The sequence below is a fragment of the Ctenopharyngodon idella genome, chromosome 13 (genome assembly GCF_019924925.1).
Source record: "Ctenopharyngodon idella isolate HZGC_01 chromosome 13, HZGC01, whole genome shotgun sequence".
NCBI classification, from domain to species: domain Eukaryota; kingdom Metazoa; phylum Chordata; class Actinopteri; order Cypriniformes; family Xenocyprididae; genus Ctenopharyngodon; species Ctenopharyngodon idella.
In genome coordinates, this window is record NC_067232.1 from 13,164,574 (window position 1) to 13,177,524 (window position 12,951).

Here is a 12,951-nt window from a genome sequence, read left to right on the forward strand (position 1 = left end):
TGTGACCTGGTTGCTATAGCGACAGCCTCATCTAGCGTTGCTGTAACCGCTATTGAAAATAAAAACAGCCTGAACTCTGTACCATGGAAACCGGAGCCTAATCTAACGACACAGCGGGGTTTGCATATCAGCATTTACTATGAACCAGACAGGCCACCTGCCAGCCCTCATCCCAAAACAGCTGCCTCTCCTCTCTTTGTCCCACCATCGCAGAGACAGAGAGGAAGCTGAGGCTTCACGTAAAACGCAAAACCTAATACACACTCACATTCATGGCATAACATACGCAAAACAAATATGGAGTTGTAAAATGAATACCATAAAATACGGTTTTACACAGACAAACATGAAATATGTATACCCTGCCCTCTCCAGCAGCTCCAGGCGCACTCTTTCTTCCCTTTATCCATGTCTTCCCCTCCTCTGTCGCTTCTCTCGCTGCTGTCGTCTTTCTTTTTTCCCTTTCGCTGATCTTATGTATTCCCGAGACCCACTATCTCACACGTCCGAACGGCATGAATGGCCAGAAAAGAAGGAAGAGAGCAGAGGAGAGAGATGCTACAGCTACTTAACGAGGAAACGGACAGAGAGACGGAACGAGAGAAAGAGAAGAAGAAGGAGAACTGCCGCTCTGCTGGATGAAACCGTAAACACTGCAGCCTCCACCGCAGAGAGCGGATTGTACCATATGCAGCGCCCGGGGCGTGATGGGGGGGGGGATTAGATCAAAGAGGCCCCACCCTACCCAACAAAGCATATACATAAACATAAGCACGGTCATGTGACCTCAGTGGCATTGTTTTCGGCTAAAAATGGGTGGAGTCTTTTTTATTTTTATTTCTTGGTGTCCGCAAACAATGCAATTTTATGCTATTGCATTGTTTCGCCACTAAATAAAAAAAGGTAATAAAACTTTTTATATCACAATTCTGACTTTTTTTTCTCGCAATTGAATAAGTATAATTGCGAGATTTAAAAATAAAATCGTAATTATTTAAAAAAACATTTTTTTTTTTTTCTGTGGCGGAAACAAGCTTCCATACTTACCAGAACATTGCAGGCTAAATGTGAAATATAAGTTTTACAGACTGCGTTACAAGTAATAATAGGCCTACATCCTCATCACAACAGAGAAACAAAAAGTGAATGTTTTCAAAAGGTCTGGTATTCGATGATTTCGGTGTAGGCTTATTCATTTTCATCATCTTCTTCTGTTTCCCATAACATCTTCTCTCAAAGGGCTCACCAGGGTAACAGCTTAAGCTCCCTGCCTCCAGTGTTGCTATGGCAACAGGCTGATCTGTGCTGATCCAGATTGTCTCAGAATTGCAGTGTAATGTAGAGCGTTGTTTCTTTTAATGGTTTAATCTCACCACATTAAAAACACCCCGCCGGTTCGCATGAAGACATACTTTACCACCGGAGCGATCTGTTGGTAATGTTCTAATAAAGTATTTTAATAAAAAAAACAACCTAAAGCTTTGTTGCATAAAACTGCGGTCTCTATCGCCCTCTGCAGGTGATCCACGGGAGAGCTGCAGAAAAGGCGTTGACCTCTTTTTCAAACATTCCAGAATCTTCAGTTTCACTCACCAAGCAATGAATGAAATATGTGTTTGTGTAAACGCAATTCACAACATCAGATACAACCTATCTGTCAATTTATCTGTAGCTTCCTGCAGCATTGTAATATAAGAAATCAATGAATAAAAGTAGCAAATTAATATATAATCTCAACTGCTGTTCCTTCAGTCAAAATGATGAAGAAAAACAGCTCACGATGCTTGTTGCATCATATGTGCATGAACTGCCCCCATTTTACAAGAGGATTATAAAATACTATATAAAAATACAAGCTAGAGAGTCTAATTTGCTGAAGAGAACCACTTGATCCAAAATACAAAACACAATGTTCATTCCTCCCACTGCTGTCACAATTTCATGGCTCTCAGGTTCACGTAAACACTGCGAGGTGGACTGACTCCAGAGATGAGCATGTTTAGAGATGTGTGTTTTGGTTCTAGAGTCTATAAGTTCATAAACACAAAAGGCTTGCAGTTTTATTAATGGGTCTACATTTCAGTACTACATTTCACTTTAAATGTTGTTTAGATGTGTTAATTTAATTCACAAGCGTTAATAATGATCTATACCACAGTTTGAAGAAGATGTGATATCTTTTTGGGTGAGGGTACATTATTACTAGAGCTTTTTTTGCTGGTTCTTTGTTATTGAGAAGTTATGTAAATAAGCCACAGTGCAGTTGTTTAAACCCACCACTAGAGGGAGATTATCGCCTAATTCAACCTCAATCGACCCCAGAATAGAGTGGATCTGTCTGAGGCTGTTCCTGGTCAGTCAAACACTTCACAAGCAGCGTGTACTTCACAATGAAAATGGTTTCATATCACTTCCAAAGGACTATAATGTCATGTCTAATGATCTCTAGACATAAACAATAAATAAATTCAAGTGAGCTTTAGTCAGCTTTTGGCTACAATGGCTATTCTAGTTTAAATGCATTGAATCATAAACCTATGCTTCCTTCAAAATAATAGATAAATAAAGGCATCTTAGTAGACAGGATGTTAAACAAATATTGGCTGTTCTTTAATGCCTTATAAAAAGGCTGCATTTTTGTGTGACACAGCCATTGTCTCTCAAGCTCTCCACCAGCTAATCAAATTAGTCCTTGCAACATAAGCAGGCTTTTCTGTTTAAACTTTTATGGAAAACACCAGCTGTGACAATAATCTCCTCGACACTGCATCCTCAAATCAACTCAACACTGCATCCTCTGAGCATTATTGAACTGGCATGATGACACTTTCAAAGAGATGATGATAAAGAATCAGATCAGTGAGCTGAATTACACAGAGAATCCAGGAACCCATGATTCAGATAATATTTTGATTTCAATACAATAAAAAGTAAGGTTAATTTCGGTTACAAACATTACAGAAATTGTCTCTAATGCTGTAAATTATATAGCATCTCAGATTGATTCAGATTATAACTCAGCTTTTTGATCTATTCTTTGAAAGAACCAGCACATAAGAGTCAATCGTTTTGGGGAATGGTCTATACATTGGCCGTTTCTTGCATTATTTTGCGGTTCATGTCATTTTACTTTATTGTATTACATTCGATACAGACTGCAAACTCACAACTCTTTTGTCTGTCATGACAAATTTCAATATGCTAATTAGATTATACTATTAAATACCTTAATTCTGAATTACCTATATTAAGTAAACTACCTCTTGTGTTGCCCTAAAGCTGTTATGGTGATATACTGCATCATACGATCTATTCAAAATGGTTTTTGTACTGAATGTGTTTAGAGATGCCATTTGGTGATAAACAGGAGATGAGCTGATACTCCTACATCGTCACTTCATCAGTTCATGACACTCACCACCTCTCATCACAGCTGTCAGGCAGCAGTGGATGTTCTCTGAGTCACAGCGATAATGTTAGCTGGGTTCCAAACCTGCAATCTTCTAGAGCAGTGGATCTCAACATTTTTGACTCCAAGGCCCCCCATTGTTTAACACAATATTCATAATATTCCATGTTTTCACTGTTATATGGTTATATGGTATGACGCATCTTCTAAAGAGTACAGAATCTCTGGATCAAAACAGGCGAAAAAACAGAAACATGCGATAGAAGCATCACTCTTGCACATGTAAAATAACACAATCATCATAAATCAAAACTGCCTGTATTACCGAAGGAAATGTCGACCCTGAAAATGGTATAGGACTGTGAAGCTTTGGGGGTGTTGATGGAAGCAATCTACTCTATCCATGTTTTGATCATCATTCTGAATCCAATATGGACAAAGTCTTTGACAAAAAATGCTATTTTCTCAGCTTTTTGTTCAAAATGTTGCTTTTTTATGAAATTTACCCACATTCGATGTGTTGATATATATATAAAAAAAAATTAAGCTAGAATAGAATAAAATGTTTTTGTTTGTTTAAAAGCAGAGGCTCTGCTATTTCTTTTGATATACTGCAAGTTCAGATCTTCATACCCCAAAATATATTCTGGGTCCATGAAAGTTTTGTGAAAATGATCAAAAATGCTGCCGCTGGCTGGCAACTTTAAAAATTTTTTTTAAAAAACACTGGCAGAGAAAGAGTTAAAGGGGACCTATTATGCAAAATTCACTTTTGCATGGTGTTTGGACATAAATGCGTGTTTGCAGTGTGTGTACACAACCACCCTATAATGATAAAAATCCACCCCCTCCTTTTTTTTTAATCCCCATAAATCATATGCAGTGTCTCAAAACAAACCGTTTCCAGATCCCTGGCAGTGTGACGTCACAAAAGCCACAGGCCCCGCCCACAAATGTTGACAGACACTGCCGTTTTAATATAGAACCGCCCCGAGCGAGTTCATAGCGAGTTTACACAGTCCGCCATTGCTGCACTGACGAGAACGTCTCCCAAGTGTTTTAGGTGTTCTGTAGCTGGATGGATTAATCCACATAGCGCTCTCCATTTACTCCCTAAATCTGAGCCGCTGAAGACGAGGTGGATTAATTTTGTTTTCGAAGAAAATGCTTCCTCAACTCTACCGAAATTCGTTTATGTCGGCACGAATCATTTCACACCGGACTGCTTTGTGAAGAATGTCAATACAAAGGGACAATACAAAACATACAGTCTCCAGAGTGATACTCGATACGGCAGTAATGAAGGTGAGAGCACTTTATTACAGTTCATCGGAGTTGATTTACGGATATAAAGTTTACCAGTTTATTAAGCATCACCCGAAAAGGCATAGGGTCTTTATATATTTGTTTACTGTTAGTCGTAACAAGTGTTTCTGTGTACTTTGCTGTGTATCTTGATGATAATGCAAGGGAGAGAGAGAGAGTTTATGGATAATATTTTAATGCACACTTGCACTGTTTTATTAAGCTCTTACAGTGATTTTCTAGAGTGAAAACAGATGCTTTATATTTTGTGTGAAGTACATAAACGTTATAAATCTCATCGGTAAACTGGCTTGTACTAATATAATGGATAAAAACAAGAAGACAATATAAGTTATAACTGTAATTGAACTAAACTATACCTGTTCTATCTCCATGCAGCATATCTTCGCAGTTTCTGACATTATAGTGCGTCCTGACTTACTCCTAACACCAGAGAATGAGCTCTTGAAGCTCCGCCCTCTTAGGCCAAGCACAGCAGCTCATTTGCATTTAAAGGGCACACACTGGAACGGCGCGTTTTTGCTTAACCCCAAAAAGTGGCAATTTTAACATGCTATAAAAATTATCTGTGGGGTATTTTGAGCTAAAACTTCACATACACACTCTGGGGACATCAGAGACCTATTTTACATCTTGTGAATGGGGGCAAAATAGGTCCCCTTTAAATTAATTAAACGGTGATTTTACAAAATTCAATATTCTGGTTTTCAATAAAATTAGTAGTTATTGGGGTGGTGAGGGGAAGAAATATGATTTTGTTTTACATTTGGATTTGTGTGTGTGTGTGTGTGTGTGTGTTGTGTTGTGTGTGTTGTTTTTAGCATTTTAATTAAATTTTAATTTTAATTGTTCTAAAAACACCCTTGTTTATATAGCAATGTTAGGATATGAAATTAATTTTGTGCCGTACCTGCCCTAATGAAAAAAAATATACTAAAATGTATTTGAAATACATTTGTTTTGTGCTAAGTACACAACAAAAACCTTTACATATTTATGTGCTAAATAAAAATACCCTGGCCTGCAACTGTGCTTTTGGTATACTAGACTGGTATCCTTAAGATCCGCTAAATTGGAACAACTAATTTTGCACTTAATGTACTTTAATTGTGTGGAAGTAGTGCTGAGGTCCAACTAAAGATATACTGAAGTATATTAGATTGTGCTAAAGTGGAACTATTGCAAGTATACTTTGGGTACACTTTAAATATCTTGCATTTAAAGACTGATATTATACAAAGTTCATACAATCCTTATTAATAGTGATATTAAAACACTTTTTAGGCATAATATTAAGAAATGTGCATTGTGCAATAAAGAAATACTCCAAATTAAGTTTAATTATAATTTTATATCAGTAAGACTTAAGTGATATGTCAATAAATGGATTTGAAGTATACTTAGTATGAAATAAATGTATTTTAAATTGATTTTGGTATAGGGGTTTTAAGTGAAAAAATTACTGCCCATAAATATTTCTTATATGAAACTGTAAATTATGCATGCATTAATTTCATTTAAAAATGCCTTATTTAATATTATTACCAATACACTATTATTGTATTATTTAAATGGTAATAAAACAACACTGCTTGGAGGAAGAATAAGCGCAGAGCGTCTTACCTTTCTGTCTGCTGAAGCTTTGGAGTAACAAGGGCAGATCAGCCTCTTTCTCTGTGGTTGAACTCACAATACTGCTTGTGCTTTTACTCTCCTTCTCCTGACTGGTGGGCTGCTCTGGAGTCACTGTAGACGTTCCCATTACTGCAGGCCTGGGTTTGGTGGACCAGCTGTCCTCTGGTTGTGGCTTGGGCTTCTCAACAGGCACTTCTTTCTCCTTTTCCTTTTCCTTTTCCTTCTCTTTTTCTTTCTCTGTTTCTCTCAGGGTGCTGGCTGGGGGGTCGGTGAAGGGAGAGGCCGAGGCGCAGGAGGTTGTGATGGGCTTCGAGGACGTGATGCCTGTGGTCACGGGAGAAGATGTTTCAGGAGGTTTTGGGGCAGAATATTCCTGCTCTCTCTTGGGACTTTCTTCAGAAGCTGATTCGATTAGCAGGTCGCTGTCGAGCTCTGCCTCCCTTTCCTCTCTTAACAGACTGTAAAGTGGCGGGTTGCTGGATTGACCAAATCCCATCTTGGTACCCCCAGATAGCTCAAATGGGTTACTAGCACTGACCTTGTTGGTTTGTGGCTTGTCAAATGGGTTACTAGCTTTATCAGTGGCAGGTGTATAGTTGGTCTGCTCAAATGGGTTGCTTGCTTGACTGAATCCGCCTTTTGCGGGCGGGGTCTTGGATGTCAAGTCGTGTGTCGGTGAATCGGAATCTTCAGCCACTTGCTCAATTTCTGAATCTCCAGACTCATCTCCACTGCCATGAAGGTCTTGATCCCATGGGGATGAGGGTTTGGCTGAACTCTTGATGTCCTGGGCTGCAGGAAGATTGGGTTGAGAGCTGATGCTGCTGGAATCTTGGGTGGAGCTCACAGACTTCATTCCTACAGGCTGGAACAGCACATCAGATGGAGACTCTCGACCTGAAAAAGAGTATTGAGGAAAGTAACGTAAGAATTCAAGAAAGACTAAAATATGACAGAAAAAAATCTATCTATCTATCTATCTATCATACTCACCATAACTATGTCTGATGAAGGCCTTGACAATGGCCGAAACGTTTGTTTTAAAGGTAGGGTAGGCAATTTTTTTCATTAACACTTTCTGTTATTCAAGTTGAAACTCTCTTCACATCCAAAAAGCAATCAACAATAGAAGTGGTCTAAATACTAAATATTAAAACAAATATTATTACATATATCTTCTGTGGAAGTCTCAGGACCAAAAAATGTTTGTCCAATCGGTCCGAATGCAATGATACGATGTCCTACCTGCTTGTCAACATATGTATTTACATGAACATTTATGCATTTAGCAGACATATTTTCATACCTCAGCGCACCCTGCTCATGCAGACATCACACGTCATCAGCGTGCTCCGTAAGGCTATGCAGAGTTGTGGAGAGAGTCACCGAGCACCGCAAACTAACAGCAGCTGCCTTTTACAATTCCATCTGAACCAAAACAACAAAACTATGCTGCGTTCACGCCATGTCGTAACCGTAATTACAAGATGGCTCTACCCGGAGCTGTTCATGTCCTCAGACTCGGATTTATGAGTTTCTCTGGCAACACTATCAACGCCGGAATGAATCTGCAGCAGTCAGGTGGTACAAGTCAGACCTCTTTAAGTTGTTTACATTCATTATTATTGTAACGTTATGTGCTTTGAGACATTTGGTAATTTAACTCATGACGCTTTGCAGAATCTGCTCTGGCTGTGCGTGACCTGTGCGTTCATGTGTTTTAAGGAGGCGTGGCTTTGGAGAGCGCTTTGAAGGAAGGGTGGGACCTAATGTTTCCAAAGCTAGCTTGCTATTGCTAGCCTCTCTGAAATTGCCTACCCTACCTTTAAACCTTTTCTTTAGTTGGGATGAACTTTTGATTTTTTGGTTGCACCTCTTCAGCTGGTTGAGCATCTCTATTTGACCTTTTTTTGGTATACTTTTTAAATCCAAACTACCTTAAAACTAGACTTGACTTAACTTTGCTTTTCAAGTTAAAAATTAGTTACATGAATTCAGTTAATTCGGTATCCTGTTTGCTACCCCTATTTAAATTCACTTCAAATACCAAAATGGATTTGTAATATAAAAAGCATTCTGAATGGTGTACAACCCTGGTGCATGAAGCAGGTGCATCAGAATTGGGAGGGATCTACCTGTAGGGGAATGATTAGGGGAGTGGTTAGCTGACGAGGCTGCGCTGTCATCCTCTGGTTCTGACAGTGTTACAGTGGGAAGACCCTGCTGACCGAAACTGAGCACGCTCTCTCTCTCGGACATTCCCCCTTGTGGAGACACTCTCACTGGCTGGGTCGTAGCAGTGTGGGACTCTGTTGTCACTGTGATCTTTACAGGACTGGCACTCTGTGGCGTTTCCATCCTACGGTACGATCGGTAATCTGCCATCTCTTCGTCCGAAGGATCCTCCACGTATGGAAACGCGTGCTGCCCGCCGGCCGATCCCTGACTGTTCTTCACCTCTGTATCTTCAGATCCAAGAGGGCTCTTCTCCAAATAGCGACCCAGATCGAAGGGGTCGTGGCTGGATTCCTTACTTTCTTTTTCGTGAATCTTAGGCTTGAAGTCCTGGATGTCATCTTCGTCTTCGTCATCATCATCTTCGTCATCTCCATAGCCAGACATTGGAGGCTGCTGCTTGTTTTTGACATTGCCCACACTACCAAAATCACAGAGATCGTCCCCCATGTCCATGTAGCTGTAATGGTCGGTCTTGTGTGAACCCTGCAGGGTCGTCTGATGGTCTGAGGGGTCACCTGGGGTCATGCCGATTCCAGAGTCGGTTCCAGTGGGAGCAGGTGGAGAACGGTTGCCCTCAGAGGAGAAGAGAGAGGCACCATCATTAAAAGGATTGGAGGAGGACTTTGAGGACAGAAGAGAGGTGTACAGATCACCCTCTCCTGATGATGACTTCATAAACATGTCAGACAGAGAGTCACCTAGAGAAAAAGAGAGACAACATATGTTATTAGTAATGGAAATCGATAACTGGACTCAAATGATTTTTGAATGTTTGTTTCCAAGATTGTGTGCAGTTTTCTGCTGATACACACAAAACACCATACTAAAACACTAAGTGTTTGGAGACTTAAAGGATGTTTGTTCATATGATAATGTGCATTCAAAGATATAAATTCAAAAATTCAGAGTTTTCGTTGTAGTAAACACCTATTCAGACCCAAAAGGGGAAACAAATAATATGACCATGCTTTAGTTCCTTTTTAAATGCAGCCATAAATGATAATCAATGAAAATAATTACCATCATAAATCATTCATCCTAGGATTTACGTGGTTTAAAGATAATATTGAATATAAAAGTTAGAATTATGCCACCATGCTTCATTTTAAATTAATACTTTTTGTCAAAAAGCAAAAATACATGATTTGGTATATAGGGATTTTCAGTCTAGTAATCCTTTGCCATTTGGGTGGGACAAAATGACAAAAGAATTTGCATTAATTCTGTAGAATTCACTAAATGCTTTAATACATAAATATGTTAGAAGAGCACTTCGTATAACACTTAAAGGGATAGTTCACCACAAAATGAAAATTCTGTCTTCATTTACTCACCCTCAAGTTGTTCCAAACCTGTATGAATTTTTTCCTTCCGCTGAACACTTCAAAATATCTTCTGTTGTGTTCAGCGGAAGGAACAAATTCATACAGGTTTGGAACAACTTGAGGGTGAGTAAATGGTGACAGAATTTTATTTTTGAGGTGAAATATATCTCTTTAAAGGACATAGACAGATAAAGCCCCTTATAGTTTTGCCTATACACACAGTGGACTCCCTGCACAGCCAAGTCAGGGGTCAGAGGTCAGATTTACTACATTTAGATATGCAGACACTCATGAAGTTTCAGAGTATATTTGTGCATCTGCACTAAAAATGGAAATAAATAAGAAAAATACAATAGATCAAGACAGCCCTACACAGATATATTAGACAAAGAACAGAGAGTAAGAGATCTGAAAAAAAATCTACACAGTGAGTCAACATGATTTGATTCTTTTTCCAGAAGTGCTGTAAATCTGATTCCCAGTGGACTGAGAGAAAGAGCAGATAGGAAGTTTGAACATGTAGTGACATTCAGACTGGTTGGGCACTGTGAACACTACACAGCCCTCTGAGACACAGCTGGAAACATCTGCTCTGTCTCTGTGAAATCAGTCGAGTCTTAAGAGGATTAATGAAAGTTGACAACGAACCCTGTGACTGTTACATCTACAATAACAAGTACACACTTCTATTACATGCCCATCACCCTGCTCTAAAATTACAGTTTTGTACACTGAAATTGTCAGTGCTTTATGGAATTGCCTTCTCCATTTTTGTTTGTGTGCTTAATGTTTTAATATCAGACAAATTGACAATGTGTGTGTCTTGCCAACACATAACGGCAGAAAAACAGAATGAGATAAATGGAGAACCCTCTCTCTCTTTTAACAGATTGCAAGAGTGACTGCCTGTTTTTCAGCAGCCTTGATCTTGGAAGTATTTTTCCCATTCATTTTAGCCACAGACATTTCAAAATTCTTCAGTACAGAGTTCTAAGCAACAGACCAAAACAATCACAACTTATCTTTCGAAGTGGAAAAGTACTTTGACAAAGACGGGTTTTTACGGGTGTGGCTGAATTCAGTATAGCAAAATTTGCAATTTCAGCCATGTCTCTACGTGTAGAGAATTCAGCCAGTGACTCATGCTGTGTCGCAATTCGCCTATTTATACTACGCCCTAAAAGTATTTACCTTTTTTTTTAAAATAAAAAGTACATACTTTTGAGTGCGTAGCAGAAGAGTAGACAAGCTTTGAGATATATTATCACTTCATAAAATTGCGTCTTTAATGGACGCTCTGTCATAGTTACATGCATCCTGTCACAGTAAACTGGCCTGTCAATCATCTTCTCACAGTTAACATCCTCATTGGAGAGAAAAGTGGCATGTTAATCTGTCAGTCTTGGGTCTTTCATGTGGAGGCTCTCCTCATATTCTTGCATAATGATGCATTTAATTATTAATGGCCAAATGAATCTTTATAAAAGTTTACACTGTTGTTGCAGATGAAATACACCACTGATTACTCCCTTTATCAACCTTTCTACTTAACTGTTGTTCACGCATGTTTATAGTTTTTAAACACTTTTTATTTGTGTTTGTAGTTCTGAACCGAATCCTCCTCCAAAGCACAATGGGTTATGGGCAATAATAGCCTTTATAGTGTGCACGGATCCACACTTCGAAAATCTACCGGAAATAGCAGACCATCCAGGGACTTTTGGCATACTCTTTTCAACATACTATGCTTTGGGACACACTGTAATCTCACATACTATTTAGGATAGATAGTATGCATATTGGGACGCAGGGTCAATTATGTCATTTGCAATGCTTGCTGGGAGTAAGCCACTGCTGAGCTCTTTTGGCAGGACTTGTATTTCCATGGTAACAGCAATTTCTCTGATTGGTGGAGGATCATGGGTAGTGTAGTTCTTTACTGGCAACGAAAGGGACATTTCACCCAAAAATCATTTACTCAACCTCATGTCACTCCAACTCTGTACAGCTTTCTTTCTTCTGTGGAATAAAAGATATTGTGTAAAAAAAAAAAAAAAAAATTGGAATGACATGAAGGAGATTTGGAATGACATGAAGGAGAGTAAATAACCAAATTTTGATAGAAACAATTAACATAAAAAAAAAAAAAAATCAAGCTGAATTCACGTCGATTTTTGTGCCACCATTTAACAACCTCAAAATTCTAGGTAGGTCTGTTTTGAAAGGTTTTTACAATCAATTTCTCGATGAAGACCCCTAGTGTTGCGCTCTATTCGAGTGGTCCTTGCATGCTGACTGCCTTTGGCTGAAAGTGACAGAAGGAATGTTCTTTTCACATTCACCCTGCACTGTTTGTTGATCTCGCTCGGCCTCTCTCTTATGCCCGAGTGGCTTTGTGAATGCAGACAGACAGTACACTCCAGCATTCCTCGTCGTCTAGGCCTTTCCTCTCAGTGTATTAGACAGGCAGACAGAGAGAGAGACAACTAGGGGGAGAGAGACAGTCAGAAGTGGATTACGGTGGACATATTGACATGTGTGAGTGATGTTACTGATGGTACGATCAGAGTTATGGGATTTCTGTTGTGTTGAGCTGCTCACCATGTGGACAGATCTTTTTACAGCTCTCTTAAAGAGCTGTGAGCTCCCTGGCTTGGCTACTGTAAAAAGACTGAGCTATGTCTTGCTCTCACTCAGCCTATAAATAGACCTCCCTCTGTTTGTTTAAAAAGGGAGAATGCTAAAGACTGAGCCAACTACAGCCCAAACCAACATGAAAGACAGGAAGAGAGAGCGAGAGAGAGAGAGAGAAGAAACAAGAACCTCTCCATAGCCAGAGTGTGAAAGAGGGAAAGAGAAAGACTCTTTGTGTGAGTGCATTTGAATGCCTTTAAGAGAATATGCGTAATTGGGCTTTCGTCCATGAGAGGAGGAAAGACCTTGTGTGCATTTTCCCAGCTAACAGGCAACGTTCTCAAAACTTTGGCTAACATTCTGGCAAGGTTCTCATAAAGTTAT

General features: G+C 39.3%; 1 protein-coding gene across 4 annotated transcripts in view; it reads right to left on the bottom strand.

The window, feature by feature from the left end:
- The window catches only part of rtn1a (reticulon 1a), a 28,476-nt gene that overhangs the window by 11,498 nt on the left and 4,027 nt on the right, over window positions 1-12,951 (bottom strand). For 2 of the 4 annotated variants that reach the window (XM_051917012.1, XM_051917011.1), the window contains exons 2-3: window positions 8,506-9,306; window positions 6,359-7,267 (exon numbers count right to left, since the gene is read on the bottom strand). In XM_051917012.1, the coding sequence (XP_051772972.1) occupies window positions 6,359-7,267; window positions 8,506-9,306 (1,710 nt within the window). Of the gene's footprint in view, window positions 1-361; window positions 690-6,358; window positions 7,268-8,505; window positions 9,307-12,951 lie in introns of those variants that run through there. The other 2 variants (XM_051917013.1, XM_051917014.1) reach the window with 2 other exon arrangements.